Source organism: Ursus maritimus, unplaced genomic scaffold (assembly GCF_017311325.1).
Source record: "Ursus maritimus isolate PB19 unplaced genomic scaffold, ASM1731132v1 scaffold_4, whole genome shotgun sequence".
NCBI classification, from domain to species: Eukaryota; Metazoa; Chordata; class Mammalia; order Carnivora; family Ursidae; genus Ursus; species Ursus maritimus.
Genome location: NW_024426552.1, coordinates 12,119,285 through 12,132,020, shown reverse-complemented (window position 1 = coordinate 12,132,020; position 12,736 = coordinate 12,119,285). Strand labels below are relative to the sequence as shown.

At 40.4% G+C, this 12,736-nt stretch overlaps 1 protein-coding gene and 1 long non-coding RNA gene across 2 annotated transcripts in view; one reads left to right on the top strand and one right to left on the bottom strand.

Moving 5' to 3' along the window:
• Positions 1 to 6,726, bottom strand: part of PAXBP1 (PAX3 and PAX7 binding protein 1) — a 33,620-nt gene extending 26,894 nt beyond the window's left edge. The window contains exons 1-2 of the mRNA XM_040621020.1: positions 6,206 to 6,726; positions 4,600 to 4,728 (exon numbers count right to left, since the gene is read on the bottom strand). Of these exons, the coding sequence (XP_040476954.1) occupies positions 4,600 to 4,728; positions 6,206 to 6,695 (619 nt within the window). The 5' untranslated portion in view covers positions 6,696 to 6,726. The remainder of the gene's footprint in view (positions 1 to 4,599; positions 4,729 to 6,205) is intronic.
• Positions 6,727 to 7,025: 299 nt separating this feature from the next.
• The window catches only part of LOC103673108, a 29,567-nt gene continuing 23,856 nt past the window's right edge, over positions 7,026 to 12,736 (top strand). Inside the window, exon 1 of the long non-coding RNA XR_571314.2 lies at positions 7,026 to 7,074. This is a non-coding gene — a long non-coding RNA (uncharacterized LOC103673108). The remainder of the gene's footprint in view (positions 7,075 to 12,736) is intronic.

The window sequence follows — 12,736 nt, the reverse complement described above, 5'->3', positions numbered from 1 at the left end:
TTTTTGAAAAAAGTTATTAAAATATGTTTAAAATAGAATGCACAAATTAGGTAGGCACCTTTTTATTCGTTTATAGGCTCAATTTGTTCAAGTTTGAACTATTTTAATTGTTTGTAAGAAACTCAAACCACGAACATATGAAAATGAAATACAATAGGCATTAATTGGGAAGTAAGAGTAATATAGGAGTCACAGGGGTGCACTGGAGGCTCTGCTCAATTCCACTTTGAGTTCATTTTATCAAAATTTTACTAAATTTATCAAAATTAACTGCTTCTTCCTCTAAACGCCCACTGGTAACTGTTCATACTTCTTTGAAGCATTATTTCATTTTATATCAGCATTTCATTAAACTCTTGGCCCCTGTGAGGCAGTTTTCTATCAAGATCAGTGTTTATGGACCACATAAATCTCTCCGTAATGAATGTTTCAGGATTACCTTCTTGGTTCATAACCATTTGTCATCCGTAACCTAAAGGGGTAAGACCCAAAAGTCACATTTATACAACGCAACTGTGACCCCAATGCCATGACTGAATGTTCAAGAGTGGATTTGTTTTTTGTTTTGTTTTTTAAAGATTTTATTTATTTATTTATTTGACAGAGAGAGAGAGAGACAGCCAGCGAGAGAGGGAACACAAGCAGGGGAAGTGGGAGAGGATGAAGCAGGCTCCCAGCAGAAGAGCCTGATGCGGGGCTCGATCCCAGAAAACCGGGATCATGCCCTGAGCCGAAGGCAGAAGCTTAATGACTGAGCCACCCAGGCGCCTCTCAAGAGTGGACTTGTGACGAAAGCAGAGACAACCTGATTCTCTTCCCGGAAATCTGGAACTGAGACAGCAAGACAAGTCAGAGACCAGGTGGCACTAAACACCACCACATGTAAACGTGGAAGGAAGCTGTAGAGTGCCATATTCTGCCATATGGACAGAAAGAGAGCTCCCTTCTGAGGCCATTTGTAAGACCAGTTAGTTGCAACACCGCTTTCCTGCCACCGCGTTCCAGGGGCACCACTGTATCTTTACAGAGCTTTCCATTCCTTCTAACTAAATAATCCTATGGCACCATTAGTCCCAGGCAAAAAATGAGAAAATCAAAGTGTTTTTCACCTTGAGCACTGAACCTGGCATACAACAGGCACAATGAATATACTGAAATAGTTAAAGTTTATTCTAAATATGATATTCTTCAGTTTCCCCAGCATGTTGCCCTCCCGAAAAGTGTTTCAAAGATTATTCTTCTCAAACCATATTCCATTACCCTCAATAGGAATCCCAGGGATAATACCACCCCCCACACATGCACTTTTAACTTTACTAAGATTTAGGTCATTTTATCTTAGGCTCTTTTGTTTTCTCATCTACCATCCTACCTCATTAGCCACAACCTTCCTTCTGAAGTGCATTCTGATGCTATTGAGATTTAAAAATTCACCTCATCATATGGATACAGTTAGATGGGAGTCAAAAACTACCCATTTCCTTCTACTCTAAACCCACGCTAAATCAATGGCTTTTAAGAAAACTTTGAAAGGTCAGATATGTTCAGATAATGATTTCTGCAGATTTTAAAAGACTGAGCAAATACATTTTATGACTGAACACATACAAGCGTACAACATGGTAACAGCTGAAGTTTTGTTAGTGGACATATATTATCCTTCCAGATGTCTTTGTAAAAAGAGATACTAAATAACCTTTCTCTAGGCTCCTTTTGTACCCTCAATTTCTTCTACCACCACATCAGGAAACTTGTTCTCCTGAACATTCTCTTTAACTTGAACTTGATCAGGCTCTCCCTTGGCTTTCTTCTGTTTACAAACACAGGTTTCTCCTTATTGGAAAAACTTCTTGATCCCAACGGTCCCTCTAGTTACTGTTCTCTACTTCTCTGACAAACTTCTGGAAAGCAGTGTGGACCTGCTGCCTTCTACTTCATCACCAACTTGTGCCTCAACCTGGGCAAATGGACTTTTGATTTCTCTTAGTCCAAGCTCCCATACCAACTAACCCAATGGCTGCAGCTACAATGAAATCATACAGTATCAGTGAGCAATTTAGCAAAAGATGTTCCTTCATCCAAACAGTCAGAGCTTGGCTAGTGGACTTGTCTCTTCTTCCAGACATCCTCCTCCAGAAAGAAAACAACAGCAACCCTGCCAACGGCCTCTCCTTGATCCTTTCTTTTCCTGACCTTTCTGGTACTTTATCATACAAATGAGCACTGTCATCTTAAAATTTTTCCTCTCTCATCTTTGGCCTTTACAATTTTATTTAGTAAATCCTCTTCTCTATGTGTACACTTAGTAAAGGTAGAAGTCTTTGGTCCTCAGGAACTTTAGGTCCTTCTTGCTGCTCCCTCATCAATTCCATTTACTTCTGGTTTTAATAAACACCTCGATAAGCACCATACCTAAATCTACATCTCCAACTGTTCACTGGCTATTTCCACTCACATTCAAGTTTAAAAGCAAACTCATTATTTTAGGAATACCACAAAAAATGGGCTTTCTAACTCAAAAGTACCTGAATTTTCAGATTAATGCACCTCTGCTTATCTAAGGAGGCGGGAAGAGTTCGGGATTGTCAGCTGATTAATGAAAAAGCTCCAAGCGCCATCATTTCAGGGGTAAAGATGACAATCTATAATACAGAGGCCCTACCTTTAGGGAGAACAGTCACTAAATTACCTGGCAAGTGCAATATCAGTTATGTGAAAGCAGGAAGACAGGTCACAGAAGAAGACCTCATAAATCCCAGACTTGCTTCAATTTCTAAATGGTCCTTTCTCACTTCTCCTGAGCTTTCTTGCACTCTCACATTGCACACAGTTGTTCTCAAAAGATTTGGGGAAAAAAGCAGTTTCCTAGACTCCAAAATAACTGGTTCCCCTAAAAATACTCCTCCTCCCACCTGCCTTCCCTATTTCTGTATATAATACAGAATTGTTCTCTCAGTCACCAAGTCACAAAAGTTCAAATCTGACTGTTTCTTTTAAATCCAATAGCTAAAGCATATATCAAGCCTACCAATTTTTCCCTTGGAATGTTTTTCAAATAATCCTTTCTTTCTATTTCTTCTCCCACACCCACAGCAAACATTTTTAACTTATCCACAATTTCCCACTGACTCGGGAAAAGCCTCAGTCTCACTCAACTAAGACCGTTTTAAACTCACTATTAATGGATCAAAGCTGGCCCTTGATTTTAAACTGTCTTAGGCCTCCAACCTCTCCTTGTGCCAATCCATTCTGCATGCTAATACCAGGTTAAGGTTTCAAAAGGCATTTATCATGTCACCATCTTGGCAAGCCACCCAACACAGCAACTCTAAACCCCTTAGTGGATACTAAACATCCTTCACAATCTGTCAACAATGTACCTTTCACCCTAAACCTCTACTTCCTCTATAAATCATCCACTGTGACCTGACAGATGTACTTGCTCTTGCCTTAGTCACTTTAATCTTTGATAATACATCCCTATCTTCTCTCTCCCATCTTTTGGAATTTAAATTATCAAAAATCCAGCTTCATATTCCACTTTATATATGAAACATTCCTTCTGCCTCTAAAAAAAAAATGTGGCTCCCCCTTAAACTACTCATTGGACATTTTGCCAAACACCGGGTCCAATTATACATTTAAGTCATGCTGTCTCCAAAATTAGACTGTAAATTTGAGATATAATGACATACTTTTTCACATTAAGCCTGTGGCTGAGAACCCGTGAAATAACAATTTTATCCTTAAATCCATAGAACAAAAAGATTTCCCTAAGGCATTTGCATGAGAATAACTCAGACCACAGCATATTATAATGGATCCACTTTCCTCCAAGACAAGTAACTTCTTAAAATTGTTAAGATTCAGTTATGAAAGGGTGTTGAGAGCTGACTGTACAACGTAGGCAGGGGCCTCACATTGAGGAGTCTTCACCCATGTATCTGATAGGACTGCCGAATAAGAATGTATTATTAACAAACATTAAAACCAGGTGTTCCTAAAAGTTCTGCAAGAAGTAAATCAACTGTGGAAATACCTCCAAAGAAACTGAACACCTGTCTCTATAAAATACAAGTACAGGAATTTACACAGTGCTATCTCAAACAGGAATAAACCCATGTCTCGGGCTTAAGTGGGAAACTTCCTCTGTCTGATTAACAGCAGTCTGAACACTAGCAGGAAAATTGGGGGAGGATTCAGGTGCTACAGCAGAAACATTCCAGTGGCAAGGATTCTGTCTTTTTAAAAAATGCATTTACTGGGATGCCTGGGTGGCTCAGTCGGTTAAGCGTCTGCCTTCAGCTCAGGTGGGATCAAGTCCTCCATTGGGCTCCCTGCCTCTCCCTCTGCCTGCTGCTTCCCCTGCTGTGCTCACCCTCTCTCTCTCTGACAAATTAAAAAAAAAAAAAAAAACGCATTTACTGTGCAACTGTTAGAATTAAATAACAGAACTGTATCAATATTCAGTTTGGACCTTTGACAACAACAGAGTCAACTGAACAAGTTCATTATATATACGGCAAATCCATTCAATCAATCCCTGTGAGAAAGAGCTTTCATTTTGTTTCTAAAGAATCCTATTAGTTTGCTACTTACTGTCTGCTGATGAGTTGAGTTCTGTTTTAATCTTCGATTTTTCAAGATCTTCTTTATATTCTTTCTTAAGTAATTTTACTATCTTTTTGCTGTAACTTGATTTCTTCACTTTGAAAACTTCTTCATTTTCTTAGAAAAGAAATTAAATGAAGTCTGTAGCAACCATTTCAGACAATATCTTCCCTTCTAACTTTCACATGGTCTTAGGTGCTTTTTGCATTCATCCAAATAGATACTCATACACCCCAAGCATTACATAATTTGAAGTTATTCCAAATCTGTCATAGACTCTGCAAGCTGAAGTCAACGTCATAAATTAACCTCGCATAATGCAAATTTGAGACTTTTTAAAAGGTTTAACACTTGCGACTACACAAAATTTTCATATGTCCTATTGTCTTCCTCAGGAGGAAAACAAAATCACCGAAAAAGCACTTAATTAAATTACTTTATTATCAGAAAAAAAATATCCAAAGTCAAAAGATGCTGGGTAAGAGAGCTGTCAAGTCTGAGTAAATCTACAACCATCACGAACTGACATATATTATTTCAAGACCAACCTAAGAACAAAGCACTTTTCAAAAATAAGTTTTGGTATGTATCCATGGTCTTTGATTCGAAAATTTTAAAGTCAAATGCAAACACTTTATCAAATAGTTTCTGCATCATCATTAAAAAAAAAAATCTGGCTGTGGTCGTCTCAAACAAAATAAGAAATAACAGAAAGGCCAAAAAAAACCTGCCCACCTTCCTGGAAGGATGAGAGCATCTTGCATCAATATGCAAGTGAGATACCCAAAAGTCTCTTTTTTTATAACTTGCACTTAACTGGGTTACATAAGCACACACGCAACTGGTCGGGAACTTAGATTTAAGGCTCATAAATGATCAGAAATCTAAATCCCCTGCTGCTTGGCCTCTCACACCGGATTGGATAAAATGCCTTCAATTATTATTACACCGTCTCTCTCCATTGTCCAAAAATCAATGCGAGAAAAGCCTCGCAGGGTATATCTGTACCCCTACTTATTTACTTATTTTCATGGGGAAACTGAGCTTCGGCGTTTGCTGGGGACTGGCCCAAGGTCACTCAGAACCAGAGCTTCAACTCCCGGGATTCTGTTTCCAGATTTAGGATTCCTCTTTACAAACCCAGCCTTCCTGGTCAAGGATGTCTGGACAGATCCCCCAAGAGGCGTGGGCACGGTGACCTGCAGCGGACTGAGAGACCGTGCCAAGAGCAGAGAGGGGACCCAATCCAAGTTCACCCTGAAACACACCCGGCAGGAAAAAAGCAGGACAAGGGACACTGAACTTCCACTTGATAAACTCAGAATGACGGATCTGAGCTCCTTCCCCTCAGAGCAGGAAATGCACAGGAGGACGGTGAGGAGGAGGCGGTTGTTAAGAAAAGGCTGGTGGCGGCGCGGGAACGCGTTCTCCGCCGGGAGCAGAAGGCCGGAGGCGGGGAAAGATGTGCAGCAGGTCGGGCGCGAAGGGGCTCCGTTCCGGGCTGCGGGGGCTGGGCGTCCAGGGAATGCGGGGACTAAAAGTGGGGGCCCAGGGTAGGGATGCTGGGGTCTGAGGTCCAAAGCGCGGCAGTTACCTTCCTCCTCGTCCTGGAAGCTGAGCAGGCTGGCCCGGGGCACCTCTTTGTTCTCTCGCGGCCTCTTGCGCGGCTTCAGCCCATTGCCGGGCTCCGCGCCGCCCGGGAAGCAGCCCCCGGCCTCAGCCCCGGAGCCCGAGGTCAGCGCGGAAGGCGGCGGAAGCCCCGGGCCCTGCAGCGACTCCCCCCCAGGGGCCCTGTCTCCGCCGCCGCCAGAGCCCGGTTCTTCGCCGGTGCCCGGCGGCGGCAGCAACGGTGGCGGCTCCTGCTCCTCATCGCGCTCTCGCTCCTCCTCCTCCGAGTCATTCCGCTTGCGCACGTTCACTCGCCGGGCCTTTCGGAACATTCCCGCGGCTCGCACGGCAGTCTCACACCCGCTCCCACACGGCGGCCCCGGCAGCGGCAAGCTCGCGATAGCGCACGCGCACACTCCGGGGTTCCAGCCGGGTCCCGTCTTCCCTCCGTCTACCGCGCACCACCGAGCGCGCATGCGCTCGCACCTTCACTACGTGGAGAGATCTCCGCGCTTCTCGCGAGAACGTCAGCTTTTTGCGCTGTCCTCTGTCGGCGTGGAGGACTGTTGGCACGGAACTCTGGGACTCTGGTGCTATCCGACGGGTCACAAATGGGATCATAGAGACGAGAGGACAGAGTAAGCTCGGTCGTCCCGCAGCCTACGGTGCTGCAGTGCGTCTTCCGCACTTACGCAGAGTAGTCAGTCACGCGAGGAAACCTCCCGCCAAGCTCCGGGAGGGGCAAAGGGAGGAGGAGGAGGAGGAGGAGAGGGAAGGGGAGGGGAGGAGCCAGAAAGAGAAACCAAGTTTCGTGAGGCAAAAGTAGGGTCCCAGGGTGGATAGTCTCCCCAAACTGTAAGTTGAGTTGTGATATGGTAATTATTACTAACTCTGTTGAGTCACACTTCGTATTTCTACAGCTTTGTAGCTACAAAGTACTTTCGAAAGCATTGGATTTCGTTTATCATAAATTGTTACCTGGCCTGGTATTTTAGCCCCTTTCTCTGTTACCCCGAAAGCAAAAGTGTTTTAGCGTTTTAGAAAGAATGCCAAGTTTGCGAGCAGTTCTGAAACATACCTAATTTCAGAAACGGAAGGAAAATCGGCTTGCACGAGTGGGGATGGTTGTGACACATTTCAGCCTTGCCTCACAGAGGCGGTCTTAACTGGCAAAGCCCCATTGGGGTACTGGGCTGTGAGGTTGAACTGACAGGCTTGTCCATCGTATCACCAGACTTGAGGCCTTTTCCTTCACGTGTGCGTGTATATGTGAATTCGTTTGCATGTCTCAAAATTCAAAAGGTTACAAAGGGCATTCTTACAATGAAAAGAGCGCACCCATCACCGGAAGCTTTCCATTTCGGCAGCAGTTAAAATTCTCATGATCCCCCTGAGATACTCTGAACATGAAAGCACATAAGTGTATCTTTATGAATTATCTTTTTTACACAGTATGTAAACTGTGTTTTTAGTTTAACATAAATTGGAGTTTGGTTTGTGACCGTACATAAAGTGTTGGCTTTCCTTTTACACAGATGCATACCGATCTATTGTTGGAATGTACTATAATTATCAAACCAGCCCCATAAAAACTGATATTAAGGTTATTTCCTATCTTGCTATAATATTCAATGCCACAATGAAAACCTTTGGTCACATCTGGAGAATGAAACAGAATTGGAACCACTAGATCCCAATCAATGTGTGCGTTTGTAATTTTGCTAATTCTAAATCGCTCCTTATAGAATCTGTGCTAATGTGTACTCTTATCAGCAAGTATAAGAGTGCCTTTTTGACTACACTGCCCTGTCAAAATTGCACTTAAGAATTAAGTTCCAAGTTGAAACAGAAAATCCCAAGCCCACCAAGAATTTCTATGTCATACACATCCGCCTTATTTTCTCTGGTTTTCTTTGTTTGGATTTGAGATCTGCCCAGCCAGGACCCACGTCTGGAAAGTGAAAAGATGGTCTAGGCAAAGAACATCCTCTGTAACATTTTCTTCCAGTTAATAGGAAAAATTAGTAATATCTCACTCCCATTCTGCTCTCATTACACTAAGTTCTTATATTTTGGCTGCTCAGCATCCATTTAAGTTCTGATTCCAACAGACTGTTTCATTGGTGAAATTGAACTCCAGTTCCCATCACAGAAGATTCAAATTGTGCCTGATCAGCCTCCAGACACCTGAGCCAAGAGACAGATTTTGCAGTAATATGATTAGGGTTAGAGGTAACAAACATAGGTCCCAGAACAGAATATGTTAATATCTTGGCTTAAAATTTCAAAAAGATCTTCCACTGTAAAAATGGTGGCTGTATATGGATAGAAGGGAGGACAATTGTCATTTTAACATGAGCCAAGATAGTAATAGACAACGAATGTCTTTATAACTTTGACAGTGTACCTATTCAGATAATTAAAGGGCAAAGTTAAACACTTGAAAGTTATTTTTGCTGCACAAGCAAGCCAAAGGTCTTTTTATTAGAGGTTATAGATCTTGTGAAATTAAATCCCCAAACATGAGTAGCTGCTTTGGTTGCCTGTCAGCCAGTATATTATCCAAACTGATGATTTTATAAATGCTTCTGTGCTTTGAGTATTAAACAGACTAATTTGTGTATTGCATATAGTATGTGATCACCATTTCATATTGGAAGATCGTTAGTATTCAGGGAAAACAGAGACAGCTTACATAAAACTGTTAATATCAGTCATTTTGTTTGAATCAATAAGTTAGTTCAGTTCTTCTTAAAAAGTCGTTTTTCCAGGCAGTAATTCTGATTGGTTTTTTTTTCCCCACCGAATTGTGACTTTGCATGGATTAATTGATCCATAAATTCAGATAAAATAGGCAAACCAGTTTGGTTTTGTTTGCTGACTCAGTATTAGACTCCATAGTTTAGAACAATGGTTACGAAATGCAAGTCTATGGACCTGTGAAAAGTTTTCCCTAGTCAGCTGCCAAATGAGAAGAGTGAGAACAGTCTGTCTGCGTAGAGTAGCCAGATGTCCTTTCTTGGGGAAAAAAATGTTCCTTTATTCTGAGATTGTCTTTCTCTTTCCATGTTAAGGTACTAAAATCTCCTTCTATGAAACAGTGATGATGGCATAGGATAGTGTGTTTTGTTTTTGCATAATTATTTGGCAAAATAAAAAGTAAATGCCATGAATCCTCCTAAATTTTTTATTTTATCTAAAAATTTTATTTTATTTTATTTTTTTAAGCAGGGTTTATTGAGCTATAGCAAAGTGATAGTACAAAACTCCCAAAGAGGGAGAAGACCCGAAGGGGTTGTCCTAAAAATTTTATTTGGCAGGTGGAATCTCATAGTCTAGGAATCCCTGATCTAGGAATTTTTCTTTTCTTTCTAAAACTGTAACTCTATAATTCTATTCTGGAAAAATAATTTAATTATTTAAATATCTTTAGAGCTTGCCTTGCTGAATGCTGTTCTGCATTAACTTATAGTAAAATGTAAGCTTCACGGGAGAAGAGATTTTGTGTTTTGTTCACCACTATCTTTGCAGCAGCTGTAATAGCACCTCATACACAATAGGTAATAAATATTTGTTGACTGAATGGTACTGCACATTATCTGTTTATTTAATTAGTGATAAGTATTTCATCCTATGTTAATATAAATTACATTTTCTACAGCTTACATCCCTTTATTCTCAAAACAAGATTGCAATACATTTGTTATAATTTCCTGGGTAGATGAGTTCTTAAAGCAGTAATAGATAGTTCCCCCTTGACCTTTGGGAACTGCCTCCAATAGGGAGAAAGGCACTCCTCACCCAATGATGGCTGGAAGCCTGGTTACACAGTCCCGACTAGGCAAAGATGGGCACCTGATCCAACGTGAGCCAATCAGATTCTCCCAAGATTTTGCACTTGAAACTAAGACAATGAGTCCCTGCTCATGGCTGGAATTGCAATGAACTCAAAAGCCCAAGGGAAGCCATAAATTACCATGTCAATTCAAAAGCTGAGAAAACTAGTCTGTGTAGCAGAAGAGAAGAATGAAGCAGATGTGCTAAAAAGCAGAAGGCAAAATAGCATGTGGGCTTCTTGTGCCTTTCCTGGGTCTTGTTCTCAATGCTTCTTGAAGCAGGACTTCACTCCTGTCTGTGGGCTCCCTGAAATGCCCCCAGAATCCTTAGAGTAAATTTCTTTTTGGTTTTGTTGCTGTTGAGGATGTTTATTGTTTGCGTGTGTTTGCTTAAAATACTTAACGTTTGTTTCCATTAGTTAGAAGAAAAGAACATTAGGACCAAAAAATTCTAACAAAATAACCAATACTTATTTTAATTTTGTAGTAATGTTAATTTTATCTGTGCAATTTATACAATTTTGGTTTTTTTTCTTTCAAGATTATTTAAATTCAATTCGGGTCACATATAGTGTAGTATTAGTTTCAAGGGTAGAATTTAGTGATTCATCAGTTGCATATAATACCCAGTGCTCGTTATATCAAGTGCCTTCCTTAGTGCCCATCACCCAGTTATCCCCCTACCCACCTCCCCTCCAGCAACCCTCAGTTTTGTTTCCTATAGTTAAGAGTCTCTTAGACTAAGGTTTGCCTCCTTCTCTGTTTTCTTCTTATTTTATTTTTCCTTCCCTTCCCCTATGTTCATCAGTTTCGTTTCTTAAATTCCACGTATGAATGAAATCATATGGTATTTGTCTTTGACTGACTTATTTCGCTTAGCATAATACCCTGTAGTTCCATTCACACTTTTGCAAATGGCAACATTTCATTCTTTCTGATGGCTGAGTAATATTCCATTGTATACATATACCATACCTTCTTATCCATTCATCAGTTGATGGACATCGGGGCTCTTTCCATAGTTTGACTATTGTGCACATTGCTGCTGTAAACACTGGGGTACATGTGTCCCCTTCGAATCACTATGTTTGTATCTTTGGGGTAAATACCCAGTAGCGCAATTGCTGGGTCGTAGGGTAGCTCTATTTTTAACTTTCTGAGGAACCTCCGTACTGTTTTCTAGAGTGGCTACACCAGCTTGCATTCCTACCAACAGTGTAAGAGGGTTCCCCTTTCTCTGCATCCTCACCAACATCTGTCATTTCCTGAGTTGTTCATTTTAGTCATTTTGACTGGTGTGAGGTGGTATCTCATTGTGGTTTTCATTTGTATTTCCCTGATGGTGAGTGATATTGAACATTTTTTCATGTCTGTTAGCCATTTGTATGTCTTCTTTAGAGAAATGTCTATTCATGTCTTCTGCCCATTTCTTGATTGGATTTTTTGTTTTTTCATTGTTGAGTTTGATAAGTTTTTTTATAGATTTTAGATACTAGCCCTTTATCCATTATGTCATTTGCAAATATCTTCTCCCATTCTGTACGTTCCCTTTTAGTTTTGTTGATTGTTTCCTTTGCTGTGCAGAACCTTTTTGTCTTGATGAAGTCCCAATAGTTCATTTTTGCTTTTATTTCCCTTGCCTCCGAAGACATGTCCAGTAAGAAGTTGCTATGGCTGAGGTCAGAGGTTGCTGCCTGTGTTCTCCTCTAGGATTTTGATGGATTCACATTTAGGTCTTTCATACATTTTGAATTTATTTTTGTGTATGGTGTAAGAAAGTGGTCCAGTTTCATTCTTCTGCATGTGGCTGTCTAATTTTCCCAGCACCATTTGTTGAAGAGACTGTCTTCATTATTACATTGGATATTCCTCCCTGCTTTGTCAAAGATTAGTTGACTATAGAGTTGAGGGTCCATTTCTGGGTTCTCTGTTCTTTTCCATTGATCTATGTGTCTGTTTTTGTGCCAGTACCATACTGTCTTGATGATTACAGCTTTGTAATACAGCTTGAAGTCCAGAATTGTGATGCCTCCAGCTTTGCTTTTCTTTTTCAATGTTACTTCGCCTACTCAGGGTCTCTTCTGGTTTCATACAAATTTTAGAATTGTTTGTTCTAACACTGTGAAAAATGCTGATGGTATTTTGATAGGGATTGTGCTTTTTAAAAAAAAAGTTTAACAGCTTAATAACTCTTCAGCTTTACTATAGTTTTTTAGAGATGAGTTTTCTTTCTTTCTTTTTTACTATTGTTAAGATATCCATACAGATATGTTCATTGGCATTTAAGTCACAAGCAAAAGTGAGGAAAGCTCTTTATCTTGCAAGTCTGTAGTTATTACAAGTACAGAGAAACAAGTACCTCCATCTAGAGCATGTGAACAATCCTATTAAAAATGTTAGAAAATTTCTAAATTCTTTCTCAAACTCTATTGAAATATAGTTTAGTCTTTTCTATCAAATCATTATTATTGATGGACTCCAGTTTTAAAAGATTCAGTCTTTTAATAGTTAATTTTTTTTTTTACCACATTAGAATTTTTGGTAGAGAGACACTCAACTTTTAAGAATGTTTTGGCAGTTCCACTGTAATAGCTATTCTTTCATTTTCTGAAATGACAGTTTCTTCAACAAAAAGAAAGTGAAATTTCTTTTCATCCAAATTTAGAGTGTCATGATAAAAG